The 21,912-nt window shown below is 40.0% G+C and overlaps 1 protein-coding gene across 6 annotated transcripts in view; it reads right to left on the reverse strand.

Moving 5' to 3' along the window:
* The window catches only part of CEP295 (centrosomal protein 295), a 43,529-nt gene extending 38,176 nt beyond the window's left edge, over positions 1-5,353 (reverse strand). For 2 of the 6 annotated variants that reach the window (XM_074571432.1, XM_074571405.1), the window contains exons 1-4: positions 5,224-5,353; positions 3,225-3,358; positions 1,868-2,068; positions 471-595 (exon numbers count right to left, since the gene is read on the reverse strand). In XM_074571432.1, the coding sequence (XP_074427533.1) occupies positions 471-595; positions 1,868-2,068; positions 3,225-3,332 (434 nt within the window). In that variant the 5' untranslated portion in view covers positions 3,333-3,358; positions 5,224-5,353. Of the gene's footprint in view, positions 1-470; positions 596-1,867; positions 2,069-3,224; positions 3,359-4,846; positions 4,953-5,223 lie in introns of those variants that run through there. The other 4 variants (XM_074571423.1, XM_074571385.1, XM_074571414.1 and 1 more) reach the window with 3 other exon arrangements.
* Between the last annotated feature and the right edge of the window lie 16,559 nt (positions 5,354-21,912).

The following is a 21,912-nucleotide window of genomic DNA, read 5'->3' on the forward strand; positions in this document are numbered from 1 at the left end:
AGAACAAGCCTGAAGAAGAAGGACACATGCCCGAGAGTAAGTGTGTGTGCAACACCATGAATGGTGTGTGAATGCTCAGGCAGCAGCTTCTCCTTTAACAACAGCAAATGTCCTTTCTTCCAATGGGTAACTCTCTGTCAGGAACTGGCCTGAGAACATTTTATTTTGTAAGTCACTGAATAGCTGTGAGTCAACAATCTAGACTGAGAACAGCAATATAGAGATGAAAGGCTCCCCACTCATTGAGAGTCTATAAGGCCAGCTCATATAGTTGACATTTTTGTCTTGGTTTTAAAACTACAATTCTTATCAAAATCCACAAGCTTTGTCCACAAGCACTAATTCTCTAACCCATAAAATTTCAAAGATTAAAACAGCTCCAAACAAGAAGCATCAAGATTTTTGCCTATCACCTTTTGACATCATAAAGCACATTCTATGCTTAACAAAACTAGGTAACTATTGCATACCGGGCTTGCTCACGAAGTAATTTTTCTTTTTGGTATTTCTGCTCTTTCAGGGCTTTCCTATGTCTCTTCTCCGCTCTTTGCTTCCTTTCCTCTGCTTGCTTTGCCAGAGCTTCTAAGTCAGGTTCCTTAACAACAAAATATTGCAAGCACTTAATACAGGGCTGGGTTTTTTTACTCACTTCTTATACAATCAACGTGATATTTCAAATTAAGTACTGCTGGTAACAATCACAAACTCAAAATTACATTATACTGTAGAACAGTAAAAATACTCCAAAGAGTAACTTTTCCTTCTCTGCCATCTTCTTTACTCTCCTCTACCACCACCAGCAGCAAATTTGCCACATTCCTTGGCCAGTGCAGTTAAATATTGATGCAGAAACCTTAGATTCTCTCTGCATCTCTTTGATAAAGAGAATAATATAAATACACTTAGACATTTAAGCAAATGCTGACTAGGCAGTACACAGAAAGCAAGTTACCACTTTTCAGTCATTAATTACAACAATCATGTATCAACAGAAACATTTCTTTATAATTAGTTCACTGCTCCTAGGGCATTGGTAACACAATTTTCCACAAATTCATCCATCCTAGCATCGGAAAGGACTTCACAAAGTAGTTAATTTAGAGACACTGAGATATGGAAAAGTTTAACACTATAAAAGGTTAAAAAGCCTGACTAATTCAGGAAGTACGCTAGACTGCAAAATTCATGCAAGAAATCTGTGGCATTGCTGATTTCTATAAACCTGGTTCAGAATCAAGTCTATGGAAAATTTCTACCCAACAACCTCAATGATCTCTCAAGAGAGCCTACACAAGTTAAAACTATTTTCACTTTCTTTAAAATCCTATATAGGTGCAGAATTAAGAAGTTAAACCAGTTTGCAGTCTACACAAAGGCCTCTGAAGCCCCTTCATGTCAAGAAGGCAAGACATTCCACATCACTTGAGCACTGAAGAAAAAAAAAAAAGTGTATTTTCTTAACCATAGAAAAGATACTGTTACATGGTAGAGGGAAAAAAAAGGTACTATACTAATGGCATACTTGAGACAATGATTCACCACGTGCAATTTAGTCAAGTACAAACATACACCATTATATACCTGTACAACCTAACATAAACAAAATAACTAAGAGTTTGCACAGCAAAAACCTTAGCAGATGGGCCTGATAGACAACTGAATCCTGGTTTTGTGGAAAGACATCTGCAAAAAAGTACATAAACAGAAGTTTTAAGAAGATCTAAAAGAAGATTCCATTCTTAAAAAAACCTGTCATTTTAGATATTAGGGCTGAAAGATTAAGAATATAAAAAGAACAAACAGCAATCTTGGTATTTCTAGAACATCAAGAATTTCCCTGACAATAACATTCAGCTGTTTCACTTACGTTCTCCTTGGCTTGTCGGTGACCCTCACCAATTGCTCTTAAGCTTGATAAATACAGTTTTTCTAATGCTTTCCTCTTTTGATCCTGTGCTTTCTGCCATTCAGCTCTCAGTGCCTCCTCTAACTTATGTAGTTGTTCTTCTCTCCTCTGCTTTACTTTCTGTCTTATCTGCAAGGCGATATACTTCTGCTGCTCTCTAACCTGTAGAAATAGCATTTATTTTGTCAGTAACTTAAAAAAGCACAATATTTTCTGCAGCAAGTTTTTCCACAACATACTCTACCCTCCTTTCATCTTTCCATCTAATCTACTATTCCATTAACAATATGTCCAGAAAATACTTCAAAGTTACAATTACCTTTTTCCAAAATTAATATATTAAATAATAAATTTAATCTTAGTTAAATGTTTCAGTTAAAGTCAAAAGAGCAATATACAAAACAAAAGGCAAAAACTGCTTGGAATATCCTTCCCTCCAAAAATACAACATAATAATTTAATAAAGACTCCTATTACAATGCAACATGGTGTAAAGAAAATCAGCAACCATATTGTTAAATTAAAGTCTGTTTACTAAGTTTTTGTTTTCCACTTTGTCAGTAAAAATTCTCTTCACTAAAGAGAAAAATACATCAAGAAAAAAGCCCAAGGGGGGTGAAAGATTAGTACAGAGCAGATGTCTTGAAGACATACATTTTTTTGAAGATGTGAAAGACCTGAACAGTTTGTGTAGGACAAACAGAGGAAGGCTAAGAAAAGAGTAAGAGAAATGGAGAAACAGCCCTGTGATCCAACAGCAGGTCAGCAGAAGAGAAATAGAAGAAAGATGGGATGATCAACAGACACGTTCTGAAGAACATGAAGGTACTCTCCTCAGACATTTTAAAAGGAGCAGTACTTAAAGCACTTAGAGCTATGACATACTGTAGCAATTCAGTTTGTCTACTGGAAAGCTGTGAAGTTCTGTATTAGCAACAGGTGTCTAATTTCTTCTGCATGACCGCTATGAAAACCTGGAACACCGTTAAGAAGTTTGAATCCTTACATAAGTGATGCATCAGCAGAAGAGAGACAACTGCATGTTCACAGCCAGATAAGAATGGCAGATACTGTGAAGCTGGCAGGGAAAAAGAGATTGTGAATCTAACAAACAGAGAAAGTATCACAAGCAAAATATGCACTTAGTAGTAAATAAACATGAGAAAAAGAAAATAATTCACACACTAACCAGAAACCTAATACACAATATTATGACCCTGAAATTTAATTTACACAAAATAAATTTTTCAGTTAGTTTTCCTAAATTATTTGTTACATCACTAAATTAAATACGCAATGTGCAAAAATATAGGCATACTTGCTGTAGCCTCAGTTTTCTTCTTCTTTCATATTCTTCTTTGAGAAGCATGGTTTCTTCATTAGGACTAAGCCTCAATTTCCCAGCTTTTGCAACTTTCCTCTTCATCTTTGGAAATGCTGAATAATCAACTTCTATGAGAACAACATGAAAAACAGACATTGTGCATAAATGATATAGGTAAACCAGCTATAAGTAACCCCAGATACTGCCATAATCTTACCAATCTACCATGGTATCTAGGAATGTGAGCTATAACTGCTCAACTGTACCCAACAACATTGGCACTGTCTTTGTCACAGTCACAAAACGTAGTGCTTTTGAACTATTATGCTTATGTAGCAAACTCTGCAACAGTATTACATTAACATTCAACACTGTGGACCAGACAGGCATATCTGCAAAGTGAATAGCAAACACCATTCCACTCCTGAGATTAAAAAAACCCAACCCAACACACTACTGAAACCCACACCACACAGTAAAGCAGGATGGTCACTTAGGTGATTTATAGTGAAACATTCTCATAACAGTTATAAGATATTGAGTTTGTTAACATTTTTCACTGCAGTCCAAGGTTTTGTGCCTTGAGCACTGTGAAACTCCGACAACAGCCTATGTGCCAAGCATTTCACCGGAACACTAAGATTGCTCACTGACAAATTTTTATTTGACCTTTCTTAAGCAGCCATTCCAAATTATGTTTCCATGTGTATTTTACTGCGGAACCGGGATCTGCTGGTTCTACACATCACTTCCCATTTTCCTTGCAATTATAATTTTCATCTGCACAGCAAGAAGACTTTTTCAGCCTGATTTGCAGACTAGTCCAAAACTGTCCCCCCCCAAATATTTATTTGATCTTTAAGTATTTATATCCCTGAAAATACTGTCCCAAAACAAACCAACAAAGACTTTCAAAAGCCACTGTTTAGCTCTCAAAATCAAAAGCTTATTACTAGTGAACAACCCACGTGGCGCTAACAATTTAACCAACATGTTACATGTGGAAAGATTTGTTTTCAGTATCGGAAATAATGAAAAAATAACAAAACTCTAGAGAAATCAGGTGAAGTGAAAAAACAAAATAATTATCCATAAGATACTTTTGATACAAGGTTATTAAACCAATGAACCCCAGGTTCATTACAGGATAAATAGGGACTAAACATGTTCCTCCGAGCCTTTATTCTGCTGATGAGGCACAAAATAAGTTTATCAATACACATGATTAAGGAGTAAATTATTACATTCTGGAGACACTGGAACAGGTTGCCCAGAGAGATAGTGGAAGCCCCATCCCTGGAAGCTTTTAAGGCCAGGCTGGATGGGGCTCCGAGCAACCTGATCTAGTGGGAGGTATCCCTGCCCATAGCAACAGATGATCTTTAAGGTCCCTTCTAAGCCTAACAATTCTGATTCTAGGATTCCTCTCTCCCCCCCAGAAAGGAAAATTTAGAGCATGAACAATAGAAAGCCAGAAAATCTAACACTTAAAGGATTAGAGCAAAAGCAGATAATGCAAACACCACCACAAAGCAGTCAATGCTTGCACAGATTCAGCAAATACAGAAGAGTTAAAACTAAGCCAGCCTTCGCCGGGAACACTGCGCTATAGGTACCTGTAAGCAACATTAACATCTTACTACCCTGGTGGGACAGCTAAGCCAAAAGCACCTCTCCCGAGCCGGGAAGGGAAGCAGCACTCTAAAGGCAAGGACGAGGGCAGCGCACCGGCCGGAAGCTGAGGCCTAAGGCGGGCGGCGCGAATGCCCTAGGCCGGTGAGGAGAGTGGACCAGGCCGCAGCACAACCAGGCCCTCAGGGAGCGCCCCACCGGCAGCCGGCTCCACCCGGGAGGCCCCAGGCACGTTCGGGCCGCGGCGGCTCGATCAGTCCGAACTGAGGGGGAAAGTGAAGGGAAAGCAACACCCTGTCCCGGCCCCAGGAGCCCGAAGGCGGGAAGAGAGCAACCCCGCGGCGGGGCCGCCCGCACCTACCCACCGCCGACTGAGCCCTCCCGCCAGCCACCAACGGCCGCCGCCTCCTGCTGCGTCACCTCCGCGCTCACCCTGACCAGCCAATCGCTGCGGGCGTGGCGGGAAACCGAGCGGCTCGACAGGCCTGCCCCTCACAGCACCCCCTGCAGCGCCACAGCGCACATACGCCAGCCAACAAGCCTGCCCCGCCCCTGCCTCCTGGCCACCAATGGGAGCCGCGGAAAGCTGCGATTGGTCGTCGAGGCCGCACGCGGCCAGTACAAAACGGGCTCCTTCCCCTCAGACCCTCCCTGAGGGCTCACTTGAACGGGTGAGTGCTTTGCCCGCTCAGTCAGGACATCTCGGTGTGTCCTGAAGGCGTTTATTATCATGACTTTCTCACAGTACTGTACCCGGCAGGTCTCGGTCAGGGTTTCCAAGCACCAAAGCTAATTTTACCTCACTAGTTCTACCTCTGTGTAATTTCCTTGTTCAACTCTCTCTTTGGATGCACTGTATGAGTAAAAGGAGTAAATTTGGACTCACGGTAGCCCTGGACTGTTCATGCTGCTCTGCCTGTCTCCTGAGCTTGCACATAGCTGCCCAAGCTGCTTCTACAAGGAATCTGTGCTGCTGCCACAACCTCATAACTTTTATTAACCTTTTTTTAACTGATCTCTGCTCCTTGTAAGCCTTGTTTGTTTCTTTGCTTTCATCCTTCTGTTTAAGTTTTCTTTCTAAGAAGGACCACTTATTAGATGTGCAAGACTTGCAGCAGTTGGGATTCGAAAACGGAGACATCTGATAGCCTTGATTTATGAGGAACATACAACTGAGCAAAAACTTGTTATTTGTGTTGAGAGAAACAGTTCTGCTGCACAAGGGGAAGAAGCAAAAGAGGTTGTGCCAGGCTGGTTCTTTGCACTGAGAGAGCTCCCAGGGCCCGAGCTGCTGCTGCAAAAACAGAAGAAATGCTTGTGACTTACAACCCCATCAGGCACAATGGAGACAATCGGTTGTCTCATACTGAAAGGTGACTGCAAAACATAGCTACTTTCTGTGGCAGTTTCTTCTAAAAAAGGGAAAACAATTTCGTACCGGGAGCTAACTGCTATAGTAACCCACCATGCTGTGCCCTACAGGACTGAAAGTTTTACTTGATAGAAGTTGGTGGTTTGGTGCATGCGGATGCATGGCCACATGGGAAATACACTAAAAAAAATACAGGATTGCAAAACAAAAGACATGAGCATAGGAAGAAGAGGTAACATAGCAGCTGAATGTGCTTTCTTCCCTGCCTTCTGCCTTGTACTGCTAAACTGCCTTCTTATTCATGGACTTCCGTGCTATGGGATCAGTTAGGAAGATAATTTGCTGTCTGTCAAGTGCTTGCAACTTGCTGCAAACTGCTGACTGTAATAGCTGGTACCAAGATAATACCTGATTGTACGTTAAAGACACTCAGATGCTTCACAGTATGCATGTTGAATAAATTAAATGTGAGCGGTGTGCTTCCAAATGTGTTTTCCAGTCTCCTTATTGGATTTTTTTGTCCTTCAGCATTTTCATTATGGCAGTGCTCTCCACAATAACATCTCTTCTAAATAGCTTTATCCCACAGGTCAACAGGTAAAAAAAGAATTGAAGGTAGTATATTAAGAGAGTAATTGAGATTATAGATTTTAGAATCCTCTACTTATAAAATGTGAAAGAGGTCAAATATACGCTCCTCAATTATACCATTGGAGAAAAGGGATATTATGAAACCTACAGGTGCTGGGTAAGAATTTTGTTTCAAGGGTATTTTCTAGTCAATGTAGTGCAGAATTGTTTCTGCTACCACTTAATTTACATACATATACTGAAAAACAGGGATGTAGCAAGTAATTTTAATACTGTAATGTGCTCTACTTTTTACTACACCTGTTAGAATCACAGTATTATGGGCCCACATTAATTCTTTCTCCTTGTGAAGTAGATGGTGTTCCTCTTATAAAAGGTGAATAGTGATGCGGCAATATCGGTGCATCTAGCCAGGCGTATATAAAACTGGAGATAATGACTCCCCTGTGCTTCAATTACTGGTCCCATTTCTCCCTGGGGGAAAAGAATGATATTTGGAGGAGTTGCCTACAAATTCCCAAGATAGTTGAGGGAAAATCTGAATTTATTTTCAGGAACAGAATGCTTTCCATACATAAAAATGTCTTGCAGTGTGACTCTACATGAAACCACAGATTTTAAAGAAATTATTTTTATTTCATGTGTTTTAAGTGGGGTTGTATGACCGTGAAGTCTGCTGCTGAGGTGGCCTGCAGCATGTGGTCAGCAGCTCAAATCACAGGATGGGCCTTCTGCTGTCCCAGAAAATGGCTTCTGAGAGTGGGACTGTCCATACTTCCCTGCCACAGAGGATGTTGATTCCATCAGCAGATGAACCACTGCGAGGGCTATTGGCACCAGCAGGTTGTCTTGGTGTGCTCTGAGGGACTGTGAAGTCTGGACATAAGATTAGTGAGACTGGAGTTGCCTTCGTGTGCCCTGAGAGAACAAATTCCCTGTCTCATAGGCAAGCTGAGTAGACCAGCATATGCAACCCCTACCTCTTACTGCCATGCAGGAGCACTTGCTCCTTTCTTCATTAGAAATTCTTAAGTGGCCACTTCTTTCTCTCACTCTCACAGGGGAAGGATGACCTTGCAGGCTTTTCTGCATCTTCAGCAGGGAAGCACTGGTTTTATAGGTTTTCTGAGATCCAGTAATGGACCAGTACAACCACCTGACAGCTCACCCTTGTGCAGGACTTGGCACCCTGCAAGAATTAAGTATTCTCCTTGAAAACCTCTGAAGGAAGAGCTTTAAAGAAAGTGCCATATTCAGACACTAAACCCCCCCGCCCCCAGTCCTCTAACACCTCATGAGACAGTAATGCACTTTCCTGTTTCTTGTCTCCTTGCTGATCACTGCAGAATCCGACTGAAATGAGAACTTCTCTCAGCTTGAATTGGCCTTCTTCCGCATTCAGTATTCCTCAATGTCACATACCACATTATCATATGGTCTTAAATGTTTCCCTATGGTTCTTTTTGTTTTGATCTGTGATTACTTCTCCCATGCTGTTTTATTTCTTTTAGCACCTGACACTGGATATCTAATTATCATGACCGCCAGGAACTAACAGGATGCAGTTCTACAAAGGTTTGTAATCCTACAGTTCATACAGTCTGAAAACTGCAAAGTGCTTTTGTTAAATAGTTTGCATTAAGTGTGTTTTTTACATGTAGGCTTTGCAAACACAGATGAAGTTTCCTAACACGGAAAAAGGGCTAATCTTTATTTTTGAGACTGACTAATCTACTGTGATCAGCCCATGTGAGCACAGCTTATAATAGTCTCTGCCCGAGACTGATTTGGAGACAAATTTTCTTGACAGATGTGGAAGAGTAGTTTTTGTTATTATACTCCATCACGTGTAATAGAAGGCTGCAAAGCTATGCTTTCCACTACCGGAGCAAACTGTATCCAGAGCTGTGCCTGTAAAAATTCTCAACTTGTGGATTCTAGTCCTAAAAAAGATGCTACAGTTAAAAAAATGGAGTAAAATACGAGGCATAAAAAGCTAAGTAGCTGGTAAAGGGTAATACAATGAAATACAATGTATATCCTAAAACTATTGCTATGGAAAGACAAAGAAATGGCTGTAAATTCAGATCTGGTTTTAGATATAAATGGTGTTGTCTTACAGAATGAAAATGCATGCTTTCTTATGACATTACTCAGAAGGTCTTATTAGGGAACCAACAGCAACCTTAAGCAATGCCCATTCTCTGTCACAAATGTCCCTGGGACTTCACACAGTGTCCTTAGCCCAGCTTAACAGTTTGTGTCTCTGGAAAACAACGAGCCTTGGGATGGTAAGAGCAGCACCACGTGCTTAAGAGCTCATTATTCATGGATGAACCATGGTCCTGTGCAAGGTCATTTTAAAATGGGGCTCTCAAATTCTCTTCCAAAGCTTGAAGCCGACAGAAGTGAGCTGGATTCAGGTTTTTACAGACTAAAAAGAGCCTTGTGCATCTACACTGCTGCATGTCCTCAGAACCGGTCTGCCTAACTACTCAGTGATGCCAGCATATGCAGAATTCTACAAGATAAATTTGGTGTGTGCACATTCATTTACTAAAATTCTTGTAATCTGTGTTCAGCCTTCTAAAACATATTGGAACCAGACACAGAATTTTCTCCAATTGTTATAATATGCATAGTAACTATGTGCACAAATAGGCCAATTATGCTCAGTCCAGTAATTTTACAGCTGGCCTTTGCCTTGCTTTTCTCAACTACTGTGCCATACCTTGTTTGGCTAACCTTCCTTTGTTTCTTCTTGTAATATCTACTTTTATTCAATTTCAGAAACTATACTGAAATTACTTGCTTTATTGCAGGTAGTTTTAAGCAGAAAATAGAATGGTGCTGAATTTTCTGGTATTTCCTTTAAATAAGGGATTCTACTCCAGCAAGATCTCTTAAGTGGCTTAAATTTTTACCTTGTCAAAAAAGACCTCCTTATGTGATTAAAAATGCTTATTTAGTTTAGTCCTACATTAGTAGTAAGCACCATATTTTCAGCATGTAGTACAGATGAAACTGGGAGAAAACTAATTTTTTTCTAACTTTAAAATGATTAATTTTTCTCCAACCTAAATTGGCTTGTTTTGTATTGTTTGCCTCCTCCTTTTGATTGTTTATGTTTATTACATTGTATACAGGAGGTGTTGGAGTTTTCACAAGCTTCAGTTTCCCTCCGATGTGCACCCAAATGCTGGGCTGTAAGCAATAAAATTACTGTAAGCACATCCTGAAGGCTTTAAATCTACAAATCGCCAAAGAACAGGTTAAAGGTTCTGGATTGAATCATAAAGAACAAGTAAATGGTCAGGTCCTGCCAAATTAATCACTGATTCAATCAGAATTCCTTTTGATGTTTGTCTTAATAGTCATTTATGCATAAAGCAATTAAAAATGTGCTAGATACACCCTTTCCTTACCGCTGGCTTCTGCCATCTCTGACAACTTCTACAATGGGTGACTTACAGGGTAAGACACAGAATGCAGGTCTCCTCCCAGGAAAGTTCATGTCATTATCCTTGGATATCTGTTATTATATCTTAATACCGTTTATGAAATACCAGCAAAATATTCCAAGTGTAAAAGAGCGGATCCTGGTTTGATCAAGACCTTCACAGTCAAAATCAAACAGACTATATGATCAGACAGACCTGTGATATACCAGATTTCTACCACAAATTAGCTTTGATGTTTTCTTTAGTAGAAAGAAAATGATTGTATAGATGGAGTTGTTAAAAGGCTTTATGGAGGAAATGTTTCAAAGGAACCAATGCTGAAGAAAAAATTGCAAGGAGTGAGAATGAATTTGCACCAAGAGGAGGAATGTGGAAAAAAACTGCACAGTGAACAAACTTGTGTTTAGAGGAAAGCGATGAACATGGGGTAGTGATACATTGGTTCTTATCGTTCCCATTTTACTCTTTTTAACAGAAACCAATCTCTCTTCAGACATGGAGACATTTTCTGTCACAGTTTTGCTAAATATTATAGAAACCAGGGAGGGATGAAAGAACAAAGGGTCTTTAGTGATTGGAAAGGGGTAAATTTAAAGACAAGTCTGAGAAAAGAAAATGTGGAAGGGAAGATGATTAATGACTTAGATGCTAGGTTGGTAAACTGGAGTCTGAGCTTCATTTTGCTGCGAGACCATAGATTTTTGTGCGTGTGATCTTGGCTTAGTCTCTTTGGGATTGATCTGATGAATGGAACTAAGTCCCAGAATCCTGATCCTGAAAAGCCTTGCTAAGCCACTAAGGTCTAGGAGAATTTAGCATTTTTTAATCCTGAAGATCCCTGAGCTTCTAGACTTGCTGACCTTTACATGCTCAAGCTCTTCTAATGTTGACAAGACTGAATGGCTCAGATCTAAACCTGAACAAGATTCAGGAATTACATTTTTTTTTATATATGTAAGTCAACAACTAGTGTACTCATGAAGTACATGCAACACAACTGCACAGGGTTCTGCACAAAACATGCTACTATTTTATTTTGCGGTCGGAAAGAAGAGGCAATTGGAGACCAGGCCTCTACGTTTTTATTTGAACAGCCTGATTAGTGTCATCTGCTCACTCTCTCTATGGCCAAATTACTAGTGAATAACATTTTGCACAGCAGCATGGCTTCACAGGAAGAGGCAGATGATCCCATCTTCCTAGAAAGAGCTGTGCCTGGTGGTTAGAACATCTCTGTGGGAGTTGACTCTGACTTGTATGAAAAAACATTGAATCTTTCCCACTTCCTCCACAAGTGCTGTGACCACCAAACTGCTGTTAAGTCGATGCAGTTCCTACCGCCCGTTCCTGTTGGGGAAAAAAAAATAAATCTTTGCCCAGCTTTTCTTTTTTTTTTAAATGTGTGTTCCTATATTTAGTAGAGGTTTGAGGCTAAAGATATATTTTCTGAAAAGCATATACCTACAGGTCTGAGAGGTGGAATTTAAGATATAGTCCTTTTCTCAGTATTTCCTACAATCTAGTGCTAGACGGCTACGCCTTGGACTTTAAGTGGTTCCTATTGGTGTGCTCACATCCTTAGATCATACCTCGAGGTTCCAGTAATGCCTTGGTGACGTACCCAGAAGTATGAGCCTGCATCAGCCCAAAATCAGAGACACCAATTGAATCTGGCCCTTTGTTCAGATATTAAAGTAATACTGAAGTCAACGAAGAGGACAGCAGCGGTAGTGGAGAAAGACGTAGATAGCAGTATCATTTGCCCCAATAACGTCCTTGATAAAGCAAAAACATTTTTTTTCCCTCTGGTCCAATAAAATTGCCTCAATCTGCTTCCTTGGGTGATCAATGCTCATCTGTAATTTTATCACTGTCCTTTTTAGAGGGTAATTTAATTGTTTTACATTTATAGAGGCAAGGTAATCACCTTAGATTTACATAGAGCTAATTTCTGTCTTTGTGAGTGGGTTCTGCAGGATGTGAGCAATTAAGCTTCTGTGGGAGGATACAGGAAACATGATTAATGGATCAAAGAGACACCATCTAAGGGAAATGGGTATAATACCAAGGGAGATAATGCTCCATTTCATAATAGTTATGCAAATATGCCAAATGTTGGTGAATTCAATTAATATTTGACAAATGGATTTTCTGTGATGCACAGTAAACACATACTGGGGAACAAATAAAGCTCTATTGCACTTTATCTGTTAGCTTCCTCTTACGCGGGCTGGGTTGGCTGGTCAGCCATCTCATTCCACTGCAGGTGGCAAAGAACAGCTAGGCACACATCAGTGCCAGACAGCAATATTGTTTGGGTGAAAAGGATTGACCAAGGTTAAATTCTGCGCACACAAGGCCAATCAGTGCTTGTCAGTGTGCTTAGGTCTATTGCTCAGTCCTCTGCTAAAAGTTAAATTTTATTCCACATAAATGAAGAGTGGTTTAAGAATGAAGGAGACAGAACTAGACAACGCTTATGCTCTTGATTTTCTTTTTCACATCTCTTTTCTTACATGCAAAAGCAACACTAGCAGAAAAAACAATAATCAAGTAAGAACAGAATGCCTGAGCTAGTGGAAGACACCGGGCTGGGACTCAAAAAATCTGAGCCTCAGTTACCCAAGTATAAAATGAGGTTAATACTAATAATACATAAAGGCAAAGACTCATTCAGATACTGTAATGATGGGAGATGCACAAATACCTAGATTTACTGAAAACATAAGTTTCTTGTTTGTTTGCTAGTTTCCATACTGGATATAGTATTTTAATCTCTATGCTAAAATACTCCATTCCCTTACTAAGGATGTAATTTGATGTTTTGTTCTGAGAAATCCTGATCCAGAAGAGGAAGGTATTTAAGAAGCATATTGAAGCAATTGAAGAGTTTCTGACCATACAAACTGGGCACTGAGCTAACGAAATATGGCAAAAGTTATGGAGCTGAAGTTTTAAGTATGAAACTCATGTTCGTCCTTTAGTTGCAACTGTGCTATAGCTGGGTATCAGGGCTATGCAGACCCATAACCCTTAAGTCATGAATCCCCTGGGGGTCTAGGAGCTCCCCAGCTAGTCACCTGCATCGACAATTTAGACTGATTTGAAACAATGGACTGCCTTGAGATAAAGCCATTGACTGGACTTCCAGCCACCTTACAATTAAAAATTATGACTTTCACACAAGCTCTCTGGGTAGGAATTTTGGACAGTTCTAGAGATTTCCCCAGACGGCTCCTGCTGTCCCTATATCAATTTATATACTTCAGTGGGTTGATTAACATTCTGTGTGGAGAATCTAGTTGAGAGACTCCCTTACATGGCTCTTGCTGCAGAATTGACCAAACTTTACATAGACATTTATAAATAGGCAGTAGAAACTGTTGCTACATATACAAAACCAGTCACATACGACCTTTGTACCTACTTATGACAGTTAGGAGATGTTTTGTATGGAATTTAAAATAATCTGCAGGAATGGATCATATACATGCTGGAGCGGTTGCTTAGCACCACAGGCCACTTCGATCTAAGAATTGAGCAAAACAGTGGCTGGATCAAATGATCCAGTTAAGATGCCACTGCAAAGACCCCTTGCAATGGCAACTCCCATTGCCATCTTGACAACAACCAACCATCCTATTTAAGAGATCTAATTCACCATGCAAGCGTTCCCTGTGCCAAGATCTCGAGAAGTTGTTTCTTTTTAGCCAACACTCTGAGTGTTTGTGCAAAACAAATGCTGGGCTATGAAGACATCCCATGCCTTGCAGTCAGGAGGAGTTCTAGGGACACTCCTTCAGTGCCTACAGACAAGAAGTTGGGAAGAACTTAAGAAATCTTCAAAATCCCATGTTCCTCAGAAAACCTACTCTTGGAGATGGCATGCTCCTACTTGACTTGGAATCTCTCTCTATGCTTCAAATGAGGCTTCTATTTATTGCTCTGTTCTGTGAAAGTAAGTGCCTACTCTGTGAAAGCAGAAGGCCACCATGATGCAACCAGGTGGCATTCCTCCTCCACCCGGAGGAGTGACCAGGTGAGCTATAAACTTAGATATATATCACACAAGGACTGTATTTTCTTCGATGTAAAACATGACAGCCAAGTTACCCTATTTAAAAGTGATACTACTGTTGCTTCTTCAGTGGGGTTTTGCTTAGTAGTCAAAGCAGTTATCCTGGGCAGTGGAGATTTGGGGTTGATCCTTAGCCTGCAAATGCCCTGTCTCACGCTAGGAAGGTCTCTTTGGGGCATGCCCTGTGCCAACTGGGCTGTTGCGCATCCAGGAATGAGACTGTAAAGAAAGCAGACAGGGTGGTACCAGGCTCTGGAGGCACGGAGGGAAAGGTGAGGAGACCTGGAAGTCAGGCAAAGACTGAATTCTTCTCTGCTGTGTTCTGAACTATCAATGCATTTTACTTAGGTAATCATGAGACGAACATTCAAAGCTAATGAGGAAGCTGAGACCCCAGATTAGGCTTGTCCTTCAGCTATCGCATTCCTCTAGAAAGAATGAGCCATGCTCAATTAGGCCACTACAGTGAGGGGAAGGCTCTGTGCTGTGTATCCTGAGCAGGTAGAAGCTCCAAAGTCCAGGAAAAGAGACGTTTTCAGACATGTGTTATCCTCAGGATTGTATACTGGCTGGCCACCAAGCCCTTGTGCAGCATTCTGGGCTACGCTGGGAAGCGTTTGATTCTCTTCTTTGAGAAGATGGACCTTACATGTGTAATTTCAATTCTTTGATTCACTCTGCTGAGACCAGACTTTGTCATGCCTGTAAGAAGGGCATAAATAGGCACCTTGGATCTCATCCTCACGTCATTTAAGAGTGCATCTTCCCTTTGCTTTTGACTGCAGGGGAGGATATGCGCCCTATTTTCTACTTGCAAAGCATGTGTTCATCTATTTTGATTCACTATGGTCAAGTTACAAGATCTTAAGAAAATATTCATCTCTTTTACTAAGCCGTCTATTTAAATCAGAGATAATAAATTTTAATAAACATTGATATTTTCCTGAGTTTATGATTTCTTTTAACAAGCAATTTTGCTGTGATCTTTGAGTTATTGCCACTAATAGATAACTTCCCTGTTGTCAGGGCTATTCTGTCTCAAAATGTATTAATCTAAGCCACATGTACACTTTAGTTAAATGTATCTTGGCAGACATCCACCACTGGAATCAGTGCTGAACACCACAGAGTATTTTTCTAATTGGATATAAAATTCATAGTTTTATCATATGATTCTTCACTATACAGTGTGTCCAATTAGATTTAATGAGATCATTTTCAGGACAAGTTCACCAAACCAGTGCTATTGCTAATTTATAGAGGCTATAGTAAAAGTTACTTGATTAATTTCTTTCCTAAATTAAAACTCTCTAGGACATATTGTTACTTCTTTTCCTTTTAGCATGTGAATATACAAAAGCCTAATTTTGGAAATAAAATGTTTTCCCAGTGTGTAATTTCCCATGATAGTTGCAATATCTTTGTTTTTCCTTGCAAATGTTTTGGCAACAAAGGGAAGTCTAGCATATTCTTATATCGTGTTGATAAAAGCAAGCTAAGTAGCATGATAACTGAGGAACCAGTAGCAATGCAGTTGTCATAGCATGCACTGAACAAGCCAGCTCGAAACCCTGTGTAAATACTTGGCAACCGGTGCCCAAGCTACTCTAGCTCCTTTGCCAGCTCAAGAGTTCAGTGTAAAGACATTCTCAGTTAATACAGAACTGGTTTAACAATGTTTTTCTCTGGAAAAAAATATCTTACTGGACACAATCATGCTGGCTAGGAGAGAAGGAAGCTTCAGCCATTACTGTCTGAATTCACTAGACCTTGGAAAGTACACAAACCTGAGCTGGTCCATGCTGGAAAGCTGCGTACTGCAGACCTAATTCAAGAGATCATAATTGAACCCCTGGAAAGATTAGAGCATGGAAAACAACACAGAGGAAGCACTTTATTTGGCGTCCTCGTCACTGCAGCACTAGCAGAGGGGATAACAAAGCAGACGGGTAAGTTGTTAGTTGAAGATGCAATGCAAAATATCTGTGTTAACACACGGTTGAGAAGAGTGGTGTTTGGAGAAAAAAAAAGGAGATCCAAACCCTTGAGACAGTCATTCACAAGGAAGGGTTCTCTAACAGGCTGATGCTGTTTTATGTGGTACCCTTCTGTCTTCTACCTTTCATCTAATGTCAGTGGACAGATGATGGGAACTGGAAGGCCAAGGTTCTCTTTCGAGTTGCAAGAGGAGGGATGGGAGCAGGTCCGTGGGATGGCTGCTGCTGGAAATTGCATCCCCACTCCCACCCTTCTCTTCTCCACACTCGGCCGCATGGCTTCCTCCCACCTCATTCACCGGCTGATTTGTTTAGGCAAGGCACTTGTCCTAGTGGGATCACTTTCCACAGCTGCAAAATGGGAATAATACACCCATTTTTGAAAAATACATTGAGAACTAACAGCATGAACCTCAGAACAGGAGTGGAAATTACTGTTATTGCAGTTTTACTTGTCCCTACTTGCTTTGTGACAGTGTCCCAGGCCATGATCGCTTCATATATTGCTAGTTCTGAGTTATTAAGAATTAAATAGTTACATTCCTGATTGCATTGGATAGACATATACTAAGGCTTTCATGGCTGGTATCCTTGCTGCTTCTTACAAAGATATTTCTCATTTATATCAGAAATAACGAGACAGAAAAACGTTAAAAGGATTCCCTAAAAGCTGCAGATCACTTCTGGCAACAATTATTTATCTGTCCACCATTTTGTCTGTGTATATTTTATTGTCTCTCAGTGTATATATAATAACAAATTACTTTGCAGAATCAAAGGTGCTTATTTTAAATTTACAATGCTTTCTTTTGACCTGTATAAAACCAAGCAGCACACTGGAGGACATATGCCCATTTTACACTTAGTGATCTTTTGGTGTTAACTTATTTACATGCATCTGGTTGCTTTCCTGATAGAATAGACCAGTCTTCCTTCCCTAATGAAAGCAGTCATGGGAAAATTGCTTGAGGTGCTCTAATGAAACCCGATATATTATGATGTGTCTTTAGCAGAGTGGGTTAAGTGTGAGTACTTTGCGTGTTAACTGTTTCTTTCACCTGTACAGTACAAAATTTGCTCTAACAATGACAATGTATTAGCATTTTACACAGTGAAGAGTCAACATTAACTAAATATATCCCCCGAGAGAGAAGAATGTCATTAACCTCTTTTACAGATGAGGAAACAACATCAGATTAGCATTGTAACGCCATTGACTTCTGTGTAGTTATTCCAGATTTACACCGGTAGAAATAAGACTAACATTAGTCCTCAAAAGAATAAGCCATTTGCTCATGGTTATCTAGTCACAAAGCTGCACACTCAGGATTAGAAACTGAAGACATCCATGTTTCCTTTGCTGTCATAATAAAGATGTTCTACTGAAACAGCATCTATAAACCTTTAGCTAGAATAATTTAAAAAAAAAACAACCCACACCACCACAGAATCTTAAATTGTTCTCCTACTTGTGTCTAGAAATAATTGCCCTGTGTCTAGAAAGGTCTGCATCCTATGGAAATAAATGAATAAGAATAAATTATTTCTGATGAACTTCTACTTGCCCAGAAATGTGAATGTTTTTCTGGGCAAATTTAATAGCAGCAAAGAATAATGGGCTTCCAAAGACTGACAATGAGCAAAGAATGTAAGTTAAAAGCCTTTTAATATGCAAATACTTCATTATATTTGGGGGTTTTCTTCTTTTTTTTTTCCTCTCATTTTTTTTTGAAAGCAAAAGCACAATGGGACATCAGTTATTTCAATTTACATATGAATACCCAGAATTCACTTTCCACTTACAGTTCCAGAGTCCTGGTGGTACCTGTCAGCATTTGAGGACTGGAGTAAAGTAGGAGTCTGCTGATTTCTCTAGACAGAGCGCTCGGCAGAAATTAGGGGTCTACACTATTTCTGCAAAAACAGAAAATCTTTTTGCAAGATATGTGTTCACTCCCAAGTAAGTGGTGGCACAACAGCATTATTTCTGAAGCAGTATGACTTGAAAAGACAAATAACAACTATCATGTCTCCTAGTTAAACTATATTTCTAATGTATCCATTATAAAAATGCTTAGCTGTTGGTTATAATATCCTCACCGCAAGTCTGGGAACTAGAGCTGGAATTCAGCCTGATGCAGAGGATCAGTACCGAGCTTCATGCGTAAGCCCCACTCAAAACAAGGTTAAGTCCTACTCATTAGTCTCCGTGCTCTGAGTGGCCCTTATGGGTTGAACAGGCACTGACCTTACCATGGCTGAGCGGTACCATAGGAATTCACATTCCTTCTTGAAATCAGCTTAGAAGGTAACTGTAACTAAATCTTGAGTATTCCAAATGAAATAACATCAGATCTGCAGACTGAAAAACTACTTTCTGGGTCAGTAACCAATATGGAGGACAAATTTCATGAACCAGTTCAAGCGATATCACTGACACTACACATCTAGTCCGCTGAAATTAAAACTAATATTCCAATGTGCGTTGATATTCTTCTGCAAATTTTAAATATTTAAAATCTAAAAATCTAAATAGGAAATAAAACATTTATTTCTACCAAAATTGTTCTTCACATTAAAGTCCTTCCAAAGGTAAATGTATAAGAAAACCAATTATGTAAAAGTCTTTGTAAGACCAAGTTTGAGCCAGAATATTAAATCCATTCAGATTTTAGCAGAACTCTAGAGATTGCAGTCCATTTCCAAAAATTTGCAGAGATGAGAATCAGAGGTTCAGAAAACCTTACTAATCTCAAAAATCAAAGGCAGCATTTTAAAAAGTATGGATTGGTTATTTATAGTAGTGTGCAAGTAACCATCACCATTAAGATGACAAAATATTCACTAATAATTAATATTCAAAACCTCACTTTCCAAAGGGAATTTGGAGAATACTTATCACCATTTCATTATTTCTATTATCCACGATTACTGATTTTCTTTCTCTGTCAGAGATGCCTTTTTCCTAATAAAGCTTATCATCAGGCACGATTTTTATCTGTCTCACAAACCAGCACTTGAATGCATGAGAGATGCTGGCAAGTCTAACAGATTTTGCGTGGAAAACTTTTCCTTTGTAAACCATAATAACAACCTTCCTGTACAATAAATTAGAAAGCCTATGGATTTCCTGGTTCTTGAACTGTATTACCAAATAGTCATGAAGGTGAATTCTATTTCATTGGCTGATGTTTGCTTATTTAAGGTAAGGCATACTCACTTTTATTTTTAATTAATTGCACTAGTGAAACACAATGGGGTTTAGATGCTAAAAGCTGAGATACAAATAATGAGATACGTTCTCTGTAGGGAAAATCTATGATTTACATATGGATCTGTAGTCTTATGTGGGGGGGATGTGTCCCCATCCCACTCTGTCCCTTCTCTGCCTTCTCCCCGACACTGGTCACAGAGCCAGAGGGCTATTCTTTTTGCAGGGTCGGTGCACCACCGGATCTGCAGTGTGAATAACTTACCCCAGGGTTGTATTCACCCACTTTTAAAGCGCTCGGCCTCCTGCTCAGCTTGCTTCCTAGCAGAGGCTTGTCATAACATAAAACAGCAAGTCAATCTGGGATATGACAGGATCAGGCCAGTGCTTAACCAAGAGCATAGGCTTTTGATTCCTTCAGAATTGCACTCCCTTAGTTGTCCTTGCAGCTTTCAACAGCACGGAGCAGGAACAGAGGAAAATGCATGCTGCCAAGGTGAGTTTACAAGGATATACCTTACAGGTTCCTTACAAAACACAATGTAAAGGGCTGTAAGATGGTTGTTTGCACAACTACTGCAGTAGCGGCTAAATGAACATGCACAGCTTTATCCCACTGCAAATGTGGTCCCAATCTCCTGTACCTCATCAGTCATGCAAAATTTGACAACGAAAGATGGCTAGGAGTCTGAAACACTTCTACGATAAAGCAATGCTCCCAGTTCAGAAACAAGAATTTTCACGTTCCCTCTCTTCAGAGAATTTTGTGGCTGCTGTGCCTCAAACCTTTGTGTCTCTGCCACAGACCTTTTTTTCTGGGACTTAAACAAACCAAACAAGGACTGCTCCAACTCCTTCTGCAGTCAATGGGAACTACTCCACTTGACTTCAGTCAGATTGGTTCAGGCCCTTAATCTCCCGGAACGTATTTCCATTCAAATAAGCAGCAGAAAAGGAGGGTGACATGAACCTATTTCCAAACAAAGGAGATTTACAGGCCAGTTGGAATTACAGCACATTTATTTTCTTTAAAGTTAATGAGCGGCATGATCCAATAATAATTGTATCTTATGCTTTTCATAAAGCTCTTAAGGCATTTCATAATCAATTAACAGCTCAAGCACGTCATCATTACAGAACATTTTGCAATAATCCATTAGGAATTAATGTAGAGTGAGCTTTCCCATCATCACTGAACAAACCGCTACACAGCTAGGATCCACGCCAAGCAGACAGGCTTTGAATTTTCTAATGAAGATTATACATTCCCTGCAAACATATTGCCAGGACTTTCTAACCGCCTCCTCCTCACCACCTGCAAATTTTTTTATGTTTAGCCATTTGTCTGTACTCTGGTAAGATTAATAAAATCCAGTTTCTGTGCCGCATTACCTGTAATTCAGACATTTAGGGTAAGATGGATCACAGAAAATGCAATATGGAGTCGTTACACTCCTGGATTGAAAATCAGTCCCTAGAGCGACTTCATGTATTTCTGAAGTTTTTCTTACTCTTAAATGAGTAAGACTGTCAAATCAACTTTTACTACCTCTTCTTAGATCTTGCTACTCCTCCTGTTTTTTTCCAGTTAATAGTTCTGGATGTATCCCTTCCTCCTCAGATCAAACACAGCCAAGGGGGAGAGAGCACTGGTGTAGGTTTTTCCCAGCTGCTGTCAGAGCTAGCAATTAAGTGCTTGGCTCTCACAGGTACTTTAGGGCAGCAACAATGAATCAGGCTCCTTATATTCCAGAGATAATGTCTGGATCTAAAATCCAAGCTCGTACCTAAACAGCTCCCTCGCCTGGCAATAGCAGGTTATTCCCTCTCCACCGAAGGTACTTGTAGCTTTCCATGATCACCATCTGCCCAGCAACAGTTTGTCCCTTCCTACCTGCAGCAACAGTCTAATGTAAGCATCTTGCCCTGAGATCAGCAGCAGGAGCTTACAGTATGATTTACAAGGGAAAAAAAAAGCTTCTCCAAAGATTAAAACTCCTTTAGATGCCTGACGTTGGGCCCCCACGCTGACAGCATCACACAGGATGTAACTTTTAAGCCGTTTAAGCGAGACATGTTTTTGTTTTACAAAGACAGTGCACAGTCTATTATTAATCTTTTGCATGAGAGACATGGCAGTTTCCCCACTGTTATGCCAGACAATATGGTTTGATTGCTTCTGCCTCCTGTCAAGTCTCCAACTGGAAACGTGTAATATGAAATGAAGCGCAGCAAAACAGATAAGGATAGGCTGAGGTAGTTAAAACAATACTGGGGTAATTAAGGATCGGTATCTATACTAGAAACAAAATAAGCCCACTGTTTGGATGGTTTGATTAA

The sequence above is a fragment of the Larus michahellis genome, chromosome 1 (assembly GCF_964199755.1).
Source record: "Larus michahellis chromosome 1, bLarMic1.1, whole genome shotgun sequence".
NCBI lineage: Eukaryota > Metazoa > Chordata > Aves > Charadriiformes > Laridae > Larus > Larus michahellis.